Source organism: Tachysurus fulvidraco, chromosome 1 (assembly GCF_022655615.1).
Source record: "Tachysurus fulvidraco isolate hzauxx_2018 chromosome 1, HZAU_PFXX_2.0, whole genome shotgun sequence".
NCBI lineage: Eukaryota > Metazoa > Chordata > Actinopteri > Siluriformes > Bagridae > Tachysurus > Tachysurus fulvidraco.
Window position 1 is genome coordinate 27,832,960 of NC_062518.1, and position 13,501 is coordinate 27,846,460.

The window sequence follows — 13,501 nt, forward strand, 5'->3', positions numbered from 1 at the left end:
AAAAATCCAGAAAAAAGATGCTTCCTGGTTACACAATTGCTGAATTTGTCATATAATACACAGTTATGGCAGAAAAAATATTTATGTCTCTCGTGTCACCAAGATGAGAATGGATTCCCTTTATGAGTCAATTGTTCTTCGTTGTTCTTCGGGAGTTTTTCCTCATTACCATCACCTCAGGCTTGCTGATTAGACGTAAATTTCTATTTAAATATTTACAGAAATACATGCATTTATAAATGTAAAATTCATATATTTCTGTAAAGCTGCTATGTGATAATATCCACTGTTAAAAGCGCAACACAAATAAAACCGAATTGAAATTTAAACACCTGATACATTTCTAAAAAATGATCATTGTGCCAAATATTATCTTTGTTTTATTTTATTTTATTGCTGTTGAAATATAGAAATCATTTCGTTTTTTTACAGACATCTTCCCTTTACGTGCTCCTACAACTGGAACCGGATCCGTTCTATCTACATCTTTATCAACTAAACCTCCTTTAGCAATTTGATATTCTTCTGTCCTTCACTCGTTCTCAGCCTAAATCCATCAGCAGTCCTGTCTGACTGGAATCTGATCAGCATCGCACAAAACAAATTCAGCATTTTTACTCATCACCTGTAAAGCCAGAAGCTTTCAAAAGCTGCTATTCATAGAGCAGTATATTTCCTTTTTTTGTGTAAAAAAAAAAAAAGCACTTGTGAACATGCAAGTGTTCGCTCTGTGTGTTGAAAGGTCAGTCTGGATCTTTATAGATTAACTATAATGCTGACGCCATTCCACTTCTATCTGGCTCTCTTGGATGAATGGGATATTGAGGGTTTCCGCTTGTAAAAAATGGGTCAGCCACAGTGAAAGCCAGACAGTCTGTCTCAGAAGCGCTCAACAAGCTGTGGCGCAACTGGAATTCAGTGTCCCCTCCCAAACCACACTGTAAAGCTAGATCAGCAGCCTTCCCCACTCATAACACAGCTCTTAACGGCACCGGTGGGAAATTATCCCATGCGTTCAGTTGGCCTGCTGTGAACAAATTGTGAGCTGTTTATTTATTGTGTCTTTCGCAAGCTCCAAATAAGATCATCACATAATTATACATTACAAAAAAAAATCCCTCTTCTGCACCTAGTCTGCACTGCAATAAGGCTGTGTGAAGTTACTACAGATCTATATTTAATATCCTGTGTGTGAAATGGCTTACGGAATCCACACCGATAAAGAGTTTAGCGTGAATAAATCTGCGAGCAAATAAATCTTTTGTTGTTCGAGCAGGTTATACAGTCGGCTTTAAAATCTTTGCCTCCCTTGATAAGGATGTGAATGAAAAAACTTATTTCTGGTTAATTAGCTTGATCTTAACTATGTTGCAAACACAACAGAAATCTAACCATTTGTCCAACCAATTCTAACTGAAGTAAGCTTACTCTAAACTAAAAAAAAGAATCTAGTTTTTAGTTTAGTTAAAAATATTATGCTTGTCAAAAAAATGGTCTGCATATTTATTTTGGCACATGTTTAATGCTGTATACCAGCTAATGTATACCAGCTAATGTTTGGCACATGTTTTATGCTGTATACCAGCTAAAGCTAACCCTGCTACTCTCCCCCATACTAGCTAAAGCTAACCCTGCTACTCTCCCCCATGCTAGCTAAAGCTAACCACACTACTCTCCCCATGCTAGCTAAAGCTAAACGCTCTCCCTCATGCTAGCTAAAGCTAACCCTGCTACTCTCCCCCATGCTAGCTAAAGCTAACCACGCTACTCTCCCCATGCTAGCTAAAGCTAACCGCTCTCCTCCATGCACTAATTATTAGCTTGAAAGATGTGCAGTATGTGTGATCAATTCACACAGAATTAAGGTAAACCAATTACACTGGGAAATCTCATGAGGACGGAAGCACTGATGGAAATAATTACTGTTAAATTTAGGCAAAAAAAAAGCATGCTTGGTAGAATCGAAGAGCGGTAATGTGTCTGTTGCAAAACACTTGCATTGTGGGTTTGATTCGCAGCTCAGTTCTTTTATTCAAGGCTTTGTGTTAATAGAAGAATACACATTACACATTTGAATCAAATCAACTCAATGAGTTATATTCAAATGTGTACATTGGGTCCATGTTATTGAATTAAGTCACATTAACACAATTACTTTTTGGTTTTGGTTACTTCTCCAAGGAATACAGGTGAGGATTTGCAGAACATGGCACATTAAACAAAGTTTCCAAGTCTACAATTAAATGTTCTCTCGAAGTCAAAAATTGAGATGTCCTTGAAAAAACCTTTTCATTCATCTAACCATAAACTGGAGCTCTGATTGGATTATGCTGTTATGGAGAATCTGTAATGTTATGGAGCTGTTTTGACTCCAAAGGCCCTGGGAAAATTGTGAAGACACAGTGTTGGAAACTCCACGAAGGTTTTAAATTCAAAATCTGGCTTCTTCTACCAAGACGCAATAATAACAGGGCTGTGGTTGGAGCTTTCAGCAGGATAGTGATCCAAAAGATACATCCAAATCTGCACAAAAAAAGTTCAATGACCACACAATCAAGCTTTTGACATGGGCATTCCAGTCCCCTGACCTAAACCCCAGTAAAAACCTGTGGGGAGAGCTGAAGCTGAGCGAGGATATGGGAAAATTTTGTATGGAAGAGTTTCTCAGATTCCTTGCTCTGTATTTTTTAATCTATTCAAGCATTATGGGAGACTGAGTGCTAATACGTGGCAAAAAGACATTTTACACAAAGTAATACAGGAGTGACAATAACACTGACACTTTATCGTTGCTAAACTAAATTTACTTCAATTAAATGTTTCTCATATTCATTGTGATGGAGCTAATTACCCTTTTTTTTTTTTTTTTTAAATAACAGCCTTCACCCATATTCACAGAAGATGCTGACTACATGTATATAAATTGGAATACTTTTCTAGTTACTATAGAATTTTTGTATGGAATTCTACAAAACAAACCTATTATAGAATATACTAGTGGCACCACTTATTACCTAGTAATATAAATGTAAAGAAGGCCACTGATGTCTATGGGAAACCTACTACTCAAGTTACATTAACAGCTTGCAAGTTCACTGCAGAAAAAAAAAAAAAAAAACGTACTAACGGATGTTTCCAGGATTACAAAGAACTGGCTTTTCTCTCAAGCTGCCAAACATTCCACACCAGCTAAATACGGAAGTTTGGTATTGTCCACCTCTTTCTCAAAGAAACCTCAGACACAAAAGCCGAGGCCGTTCATTGTCGTGACCCTGTATATGAAGTTCAATAATTGCAGTGGTAAGGGAGTAAGTAAGTAAGGAAATAAATAAATAAATAGATAGATAGATAGATAGATAGATAGATAGATAGATAGATAGATAGATAGATAGATAGATAGATAGATAGATAGATAGATAGATAGGTAAGTAAATAAATAAAAGATTACTAAGATTTATGTTGAATCGAAACCAGGATTCAGAAGATCTGCAGTGTGATCTGTCTTTTTATGAACATGAACAAAAGTGCACGATCATTTTCAAACACACATTCTAAAAAAAATGGAGAGGAAAAAAAAAAACTGAATGAAAAGAGATTTCAGCAACAAAGAGCTCTGAGAAGAAAGCCACGTTAATTTCTCACCGTTTGGAAGCCTAGACTGATTTGGACTAAAGCCTTACTAAAAAATAGAAAGAAAAAGCGTATTCAATAATCAGCTCTCGGCTGTGCCTGCCCTCTTACTAAGCCTTCTTAAAGCACTTGAGGTGTGAAAGAGAAAAAAAAAACATGGGTCCTTGAATACTAATGACGTTTTCTTTTATTTCCTTTTCTCCAGACCCTGCCTAACTGACAGATTGGAAGGCAGCGAGGCAAACCGCTGTGATCCTATTCAGGTGTTGCTGGCCCCTTTGGGACTGTCTCTGAAAAATATACAAAGCACTGAACTCAGAGGAGCTTCTGAGACTGGATACAGGCCGACCTGGGCTTTCTTTCACATCAATGTGCCCTGGAACAATTGTGCAAGACTGCCTGAAGTATTAGCCGAAGGTTGAATGGCTAAGCAAAGTCAGGTTCAAGTGTGTCACACTCATGGTCACACTACGTTGCTTACGAGATTACAAAAATTATTTGACCTAACTTTTTATTCCACCGTATTTGTCTCACATTAAGTAGAAATGCATGTACAGAGCTATTTTCTATTTTCAGGTCCAGATCATGGTTGAAATATTCCAAAATGTGGAATAACGGAAGCGTATAAAATAGCATAGAATGTCGATATTGCTGCATACACTCACCAGTCGCTTTATTACAAACACTCGCCAATCACGCAGCATTAAAACAGCATGCAGATACAAGATCTTCAGCTAATGTTTACATCAAACATCAGAATGAAGAAAAAGTCTGAACTGTGTGACTTTGACTGTGGCATAGTTGCTGGTCCAGGGCTGTATCTGCATGAGCAGTTCTATACATCTAATATTAAACTTGAATTTTGTATTCTATTAATCTTTATATTATTCTTTATATTAACCTTTTGTTCTATGTTTATGTTCTGTAAAGCTGCTTTGAGACAATGTCAATTGTAAAAAGCGCTATACAAATAAACTTGAATTGAATTGTGTTCAAGTGTTCCTATTAAAGTGGCTGGTTAGTGTGTATGAGTATGCGAAAACGATTCATGTTTTTTAAATAGTGTGACTGATGAAATCCTCTGCAAAAAACCACTAGATTAAAGATTTCTTGAGATGCTTACAGCACATAATAAAATATTAATGTTTTTTTACACGGGAGTGGTGACACAAAAAAAAAACAAACCTGGAATAGACTGGAACAATAGCTGAACAAGATGATCTAAGCTTGCTGGAATCCAGCGTGTACTCATAAGCATCGCTATTAAAACTTATTACAGACACGTTCTGCTTATTTGATCGGCAAAGAAATGTGAGCTGCGCAGTATCGGTCTTCTAATAGCTGAGGATGAAGACAGTATTGTCTCCATAACTCCTTGCATAAGGAGCTCAATGAGCTTGCTGTCTCTTTAACCTGCAGAAGCAGAGCAGGCACCACACATTCCACTGGGGTTGTTACATATAAATAAAAGCCCAAAAGGAATCTGGAAGTGTGGAGTCGAATAAATATAGTTCACGAAAGGAATTTATACCTGTGTGAAAGATCACAAAGATTAAATTTTGCTCCTTGTCCACTTATTTGTACAAAATGAATTAGACTGAGCAAAATCATAGGTGCTGGGAATATACAAAAATCCATCATAGCATTATATCTATTGATAGGTTGAAGGGGAGGGGGGGGCACGGTGGCTTAGTGGTTAGCATGTTCGCCTCACACCTCCAGGGTTGGGGGTTCGATTCCCGCCTCCGCCTTGTGTGTGTGGAGTTTGCATGTTCTCCCTGTGCCTCTGGGGTTTCCTCCGGGTACTCCGGTTTCCTCCCCGGTCCAAAGACATGCATGGTAGGTTGATTGGCATCTCTGGAAAATTGTCCGTAGTGTGTGTGAGTGTGTGAGTGAATGAGTGTGTGTGTGTGTCCTGCGATGGGTTGGCACTCCGTCCAGGGTGTATCCTGCCCTGATGCCCGATGATGCCTGAGACAGGCACAGGCTCCCCGTGACCCGAGGTAGTTCGGATAAGCGGTAGAAGATGAGAGAGAGAGGTTGAAGTGAATAAGATTGATTATCTTGTACTTATCAAGAAGTAGAGCAAGGGGTTAGGCAACAAGTGAACAGTCAAGTCTCAATGTTGTGTTGGAATAAGGAAAAATGGACAAGTGTAAGTATCTGAGCGACTATGACAAAGATGACTGGATCAGAGCATCTCCAAAACAACAGATCTTGTGGGGTGTTCCCGGTATGCAGTGATTAGTGCCTACCAATAGTAGTCCAAAGAAGGAAAACCGGTGAACTGGTGAGCACCCAAGGTTCACTGATGCGTATAGGGAGCCAAAAGGTACAAGCCTGTCTGGCCGAGGACCCACAGAAGAACTACTGTATCACAAAATGTTAATGTTGGCTAAGATAGAAAGGAGTCCGAAGACACACAGTTTGGTGCACCTACAATAGGAGCATAAGAACTGGACAATGGGAGGAAAGAGTGGAAGAAGGTGGCCTGGTCTGATCTTTTGCATCATGTGGATGACTGGGTGTGTGTGCATCACTTATGTGGGAAAGAGATGATACCAAGATGCACTATGGGAAAAAGGCAAGCCAGCAGAGGCAGTGTGATGCTCTGGACAATGTTCTGGACAATGAAGCCCTGGGTCTTGTGGATGATACTTTGACACGTAGCACCTACTTAATCGTTGTTTCTAACTACAGTATATTCCCTAATGGCAGTGTTCTGTTTCAGCAGGATAATGCTCCCTGCCACACCGCAAACACTGTTCAGGGATGATATGAGGAACATGACAAAGGATCCCACAGCACACCTTCAGAATGCATGTCCGATGTCACGGCTGAGTGATATATTATAGGAACATATATATATATATTTTTTTTAAATAAAAAGACTGACTATATTGTTGTAAATATCCACATATAGTATTCACGGTCTTGCCATAATGTGTCTTTCCACAGTTTCAGGCACCACACATTCCTGCAATGCACTCTCGCAGAAGTAATGCGTGTTAGATTTGAATCCAGCCTATTCAGCTTTTCGATGAGATGTTACACCAGAGACATTCTACTTCTACACTACAACCCTAAAGTCAGGATTCATGATTCAGTGTGACATGCTCTCTTTCTGTGTCCTCTTTACATTCCATCAGCACGGCCATCTCAGTTTAAGGGAAAGTAGCTAATGCAAGCTAAAAAAAAAGAGTCAGTAGAAACGGTGTCATAGACAAATTTGTATTCTTGTCTAATTGTCATGCTCATTTGTATAGAAAAATGACTTACATGAAGGAAGACACTTAAGAGTACAGAATACAGTTTGATTAGAATAGAAAATAGTATATATTTTAGTTGTTTATGATGGCACAACTAACTAAATATTAGCGTATTTACAAAAATTCTATCAAGACCACAGTAATAATTGAAGCTGTGGTAGCTGGTAGTGAGTAGCTGGGAACGTTACGTATGGAATCATGTGCTTTTATTATTGGAAAATAACCAAGAAGGGAGTTTAAGGATCTGGAAGGCTGTACACTAAAGCTGTATCTGCTCTGAATATCGCAAAATATGTCATTAAGTGGTCACATTTATCGGAAAGTCTGTTGTCCCTGCCGGCCCAACGTTTAATTTTTTCTATCTATATTAAATGTTATATCACTCACTCACTCACTCATTTTCTACCGCTTATCCGAACTACCTCGGGTCACGGAGAGCCTGTGCCTATCTCAGGCGTCATCGCCTCCAGAGATGCCAATCAACCTACCATGCATGTCTTTGGACCGGGGGAGGAAACCGGAGTACCCGGAGGAAACCCCCGAGGCACGGGGAGAACATGCAAACTCCACACACACAAGGCGGAGGCGGGAATCGAACCCCCAACCCTGGAGGTGTGAGGCAAACGTGCTAACCACTAAGTCATCGTGCCCCCCTAAATGTTATATCAAATACTAATAATTAGTAATAATACAATTACTGTCTATTCCCCTATCATGCCATTACACCAATATCATAACTATAGCAATTACACCACTAGTATTAATAACGTAGCTCAATACAGTCGTATGCAAAAGTATAGGAACCCCTGACGATTTCCATTTCATTTCATTGATAAATATTTGGGTGTTTGGATAAGCAATTTCATTTTGATCTGTCAAATAACTGAAGGACACAGTAATATTTCAGCAGTGAAATGAGGTTTATTGGATTGACAGAAAATGTGCAATATGCATCAAAATGAAATGAGACAGGTGCATAAATTTGGGCACCCTTGCCATTTTGTTGATGTGAATATACCTGTAACTATTTAGCACTGATTAATTAGAACACACAATTGGATTGGTGAGCTCATTAAGCCTTGAATTTCATACTGTAGGTGCATCCAATCATGAGAAACGGTATTTAAGGTGGCCAATTGCAAGTTGTTGTTCTCTTTGACTCTTGTCAGAAATTGTCAGGGGTTCCTAAACTTTTGCATACACTATATATAAGCTGTATTAGCTTTAAAAACTATTCAGATAACTCCAACAAAACAACGGTTCATGTGGATCATTCAGTATAAAGTAACCACAAAGAAGAATTGGTGTTTTATTTTCCTCCCACAAATGAAAAGATGAAACAAATGTTAGAAAGTTCTAAAAAATGTTCTTAGGGCAGAAAATAAATACACCAATGAAAGACATTTATGAAGAAAACATGCCATTCAGTTTACATCAGACACAAATGCAGACATGTTATTTACCCCTCACGTCAAACTGATGTAAAGTGCACAATATGACCAGAGGTTTGTTGACACCTGATGATTATACTACAGATTTAGCCTCTACTTTTTTACTGTTAATCTTTTAGATTAGAAAAGATTTCCACTAGATTCTGGAACAGAGCTGTTGAGATGTGTGCTCATTTAGCTACAAGAGCATTAGTGAGATTGGCCAGTGATGTCTGGGGTGCAGTCAGTGTTCCAGTTCATCCCAAATGTGGGGTTGAGGTCATGTTCTTTTACTCCAACCTTGGCAAACCATGTCTTCCTAGAGCTTGCTTAGTGTACAAAATGCATTGTCATGCTGAAACAGGATTGTGTCTCTTAGATACAGCGAAGGGAAATTTTAATGCTACGGCATGCTGAGGCATTCAAGACAAGTGTGTGCTTCCAACACAGTGACAACAGTTTGGGGTAGAACCACATACAGGTCTGCTGAGCCATGTGTCCACATACTTTTTTTTCATGTAATATATCTAGTTTTAATCTAACTCGTGCTAACGTTCACTTTAGGTTTGTTGCCATGTAGCTCTATGCTTGAAATGTCATGCAACATGCAAAAACCCCACCCCGAGCATATACGTATATTATTTAGCTTAGTTTAAGTAATTTAATAGCGTTTTTAAATCCAGCTAGCAAATGTCATGAGGATGGGGTTTCTCTGATTTTAGAGACCTTACAGACGTGCAATAGATATTTCAGCAGTTCCATTTTTTCTCTAGTGTCTGTTCATTTAGATCTATCTACTCTGCTACAAATCTTGTATCCCGTAAATACTGGCAGTAGTAATCAAACTAACACAACGAACAAATCAAACATCTCTGATCAATTTAATCAAGTAAAAAGGAAGCTGGAAAAGAAGCGGTCTCCCATCTTGACCAGCTCGGCCTGTGTTTTGGCAGCTGATAGCTGGTCTGACCCGAGCTGAAACGTCTCGGTTATATAAGCATCATAAATGTAGGGATTTTGCTCAAGTTCCCAAGACAGAGATGCTGCAGTATACTGACTAAATAATACTAGCCAACAACACTAGGAACCCTCAGTGTTTGTTAGGGTTTAGGAGAGAACACACAGGTGGCCAGGCCTGTTGCACATATGACAAAATCCCTAAACAGTGTGAGTAGATTCAGATTTCTGTTTTCAGCAGACGATCCATGGTGTTTGTACATGTGTAACACATACGCCTATGTCTGAAAAGTTACAAATGGTTAACATCAGGGCACAGAGGCCAGGGTTTAGGGTGCGTCACTGGGTATAAGCACAAAAAAAAACCTTTTTTTCCCCTTTCCTCTCATTGTATTTTACCTTCAACGCGAAGCAGTATGTCTGAATGAGCCAAGCACGTGTGTTAGCAGTTAAGCCTGTAAGGTGTTAAGCACTTGACATGATGATGAAGATGATGATGAAGATTATAAGAAGGACAGGATGCAGCGGGTTCTACACGTGCACTATACATGATTATGGATATGGATGCCTGCTAGTCTGCTGCTTTGAGCTTTCAAGGCTACACAAGCTGCAGATCTGTTCTACATCCCAGTTTACTGTAGCCTAATTACACACAACACGGTATTACAGATCAGTCACAACCCCAAGGCGTTTACACCTCTATACTGTACCATCTCACTCAGTATGTCTCATCAGACTCGTAGCGTTTAACGGAGCTTCGCTTCCTTTATTCGTTTTTTTGTTGTTTATTTCAGAAACTAGATCCAGTGGAGAAAAAAAAAAAAACTCAGCAGCGCTCTGATCTGGTGCGGGGATCAGCGTGGGCACACGCGCGCGCACGCACGCGCACACACACGCACACACACAAATATAAATACACTTTCCATTGTTTTTCTGTTTATTATCTAGAAAAGCATAAGCAGTCTTTTTGCGCGTTAGAACGATGATGCGTTTCCTACCTTTCTCTCCATGACAGTGTTGGCTGTGGCGAAACTGCGGCGAATGTGAAGCTTGTGTGTGTGTGTGCGTGAGCGCGCTCTTGCTTCCGGAGCTTTTCTTGCTCGTTCGCCGTTTTTCTGCGCGCTGTAACCGAATGTGCGCGCGAGCACAGCGGCCACACTGAAGCACACAGCAGCCCGAACAGCTAAAGCGCACGCGCGCCGCCGCCGCCGCCGCTTACAGGCGGTTTAACGAAAAAAAGAAAAGAAGAAGAAGAAGACAGCTACAACTACTGAACAACATCTACAGTGATGCACACATTATAGTTACACACATTATGCGCTCTTGCAATAATCTATTAAACAGAGATACGTTTGATATATATTTATATAGTCTATAGATGTACATAGCATTAATGTATAAAACAGTCAATATAATAAACGTGGCAGGACTTGGATGCATTAACCCTGAGGCTCTGAACTTTACAAACCGTCTTTTTGTCAAATTTATTATCTATAAAAAAATATATAAAAGTATTTCTGTCATTTTATTATTTATTTGTTTGTTTGTTTTACTATAATACTAAATATAAAGTGGCCCCTGGGCATTACATCACATGATAAAATGTCCTGACCTGAACACTAACTTTCTAACTGTACAAACATATTTAAGTGCATTTATGGTTATTTTCAACGATACATTAGAGCTGAAGGCTTCATTGGCTATTGAAAGCATTCCCAGGGTTTTTTCAGTATAATCTGTAAAGTGCTATTGCTGCTGCAGCTTTTCATTCCCAGTAAGGAGCAACACCAGATTCTATGTGTTTATTTAATCCATATTGATCTTGGTCTTCTGTTTTGCTGGCATGAAACTTAGCAGGCATCCCAGTGTGGATAACATAAAAAGGCTGGCATTATCTCCACATTCCAAGAAAACCTTGCTTTATTTATTTATTTATTTATTTATTTATTTATTTATTTATTTAGAAATGTTAAAAATAGTTATGGCAATGTTTTTGGGAAAATTTTGAGATCTGGTGAAAGTAATTTGATTACATCCACTTCAAGCTGAACCCCCATAAGTTCCTGACACACTTGTTTTAAAATATGACCAACTTCTGGACCTGTAAAGCTGACCCTGATGCTCTTGTTCTACTTGGAATTTCTGTACAAGTTACACACTCATGTAGCTTTGGATGGTTCTACAATAAAACACGAGAATTCCCCAAAACAGCACTTTCTCACACTTTTGCTCCAATGTATAATGGAATTCCAAGGATGCTGTCGACTTGCACCTAAAAGCTGCTGCTTTAATCGTAAAGACTGTTCTGTGCTCATCCCAGGACTGTAAACCACAAAACTGAACACACTGAACATCTTTTTTCACACTTTTTCACACTATCTGATGTCATCCAGAAGCGGATGGGATCCTTTCTGTATCTGGTTTCTCTCAAAGGTTCTTCTTCATCATCAGAGAGGTTACCTTACCAGCATCATCCACTTGGTTGTTTATCGAGGATATGTAAATGTACATCAGGATTTTGTAAATCTACTATTAAAAGTGCTATAGATATGAATAACTCAACCGTAAATAATTAGATCAATAAAGAAAAATTAACATTACAGTAAACTGTGAATTTTAACTAAATTTTATAACTTTTAATAAAAAAATAGGTACATATATAATAAAATCTTAACATTGATCACTGTGTACAAGCAAAGTACAAGTCTTAAGATCAGCTATTTTTCTTTTTGGGAGTCCTGGATGCACTTTAAGGCTCTAGAGATTAGTTAAATAAAAAGACAAGACATTAAATAAATGCTAGATTGAACTCCAGCCTAAAGAAAACAAGCTTTCAGACTCATGTGGTTTAGGCACACCTTTAGCAGGGTGCATTAAAGGGACCACATATACAGTATTTAGCGAGTGCACTGATTAATGAATGTGCACGTAAGAATAAACCACTCACATGCAAGTAATTAAAAAAAGCTAAGATAAAATGTAATCATGGGAAGGATTTGTTTCTACAAGGAAAACCCTTTAGGAAGCACATCACTAATTATAACCACATCTTATTATGACAGTCATACATAACCTTTGCCTTTCTGAAGAAAAATGAGGAAAAGAAACTGCTGGAAAGAAACTGGCTCTGTTCTCAGGACTTGGAAACATTACTCCAGATAGAAACCAAGTTGTGGAAACAAGCAAGTTCCTAATTCAGCTCAATTGTGCCAAGGTGCTAGAAATCTTCTCCAGGGACTAATAGGTATTCCTGAGGTCTATATGTGGACATGTATTTGTGCATTAACACAGATGGGAAAGATTTGGAGATAAAACACATTGCAAGTCAGGTCATCTTCCAGAAATTATAAACTATAATGTGACTTTGGTAACTGTGACCGTTATTCCTGACCGCAGGGCTGTTAAAAAAAAAAAGCTTAATGTGGCCCATGTTAAGTGCCACAAAGGTAGATGAGCTTATAATGCATGGTGTTGAGCAGGATTATAATTACTAGGTTACCCGTAGTAGACATTACTGGCCAGGTTAAAAAGCTCATAAAGTTAAAACACCTTTTGCACCTCTTGTTACCTGTGTAAGAAATGTAATCCCTATAAAATGAACTGCTTAATATTGTGTAGTTCCATTTCATGCTACCAAAACAGCTCTGATGCATCAAGGCATGGACTCCATAAGACCTCGGAAGGTGTGCTGTGGTATATGGCACCATGAGGTTAGCAGCAGATATATGAAGTTGTGAGGTGTTTCCTCCATGGATCACACTTGTGTGTTCAGCACATCCCACAGATGCTTGAGCAGACTGAACTCTGGGGAAGTTGGAGGCCAAGTCAGCAAATCATTCCTGAACAATGTTTGCATTGTGTCAGGGAGCATTACCCTGCTGAAAGAGGACACTGCCATTAGGGAATACAGTCGTCATGAAGGGGTTTACTTGGTCAGCAACAATGAATAGTAAGGTGCCTCATGCCACATGAATGCCAACCTGGTGCCACCTCTTCCCCAGGTAAATGACACGCACCCAGCCATCCACATAATGAAAAAGAAAACGTGATATATCAACTCAGGCCACCTTCTTCCACTGAACCAGTTCTGATGCTCATGTTCCCATTCTAGGTGCATTTGGCAGCAGACGTGGTTCAGCAATGGGCACTCCCATACATAATTTATCTCAACATATTGAATTATTTATTTAATGCTGAAACCTCATATAAAATGAT

At 39.0% G+C, this 13,501-nt stretch overlaps 1 protein-coding gene across 1 annotated transcript in view; it reads right to left on the minus strand.

Moving 5' to 3' along the window:
• The window catches only part of smarcd3b (SWI/SNF related, matrix associated, actin dependent regulator of chromatin, subfamily d, member 3b), a 48,420-nt gene extending 37,948 nt beyond the window's left edge, over window positions 1-10,472 (minus strand). Inside the window, exon 1 of the mRNA XM_027169346.2 lies at window positions 10,285-10,472. Coding sequence (XP_027025147.1) covers window positions 10,285-10,296 — 12 coding nt within the window. The 5' untranslated portion in view covers window positions 10,297-10,472. The remainder of the gene's footprint in view (window positions 1-10,284) is intronic.
• Window positions 10,473-13,501: the final 3,029 nt, after the last annotated feature.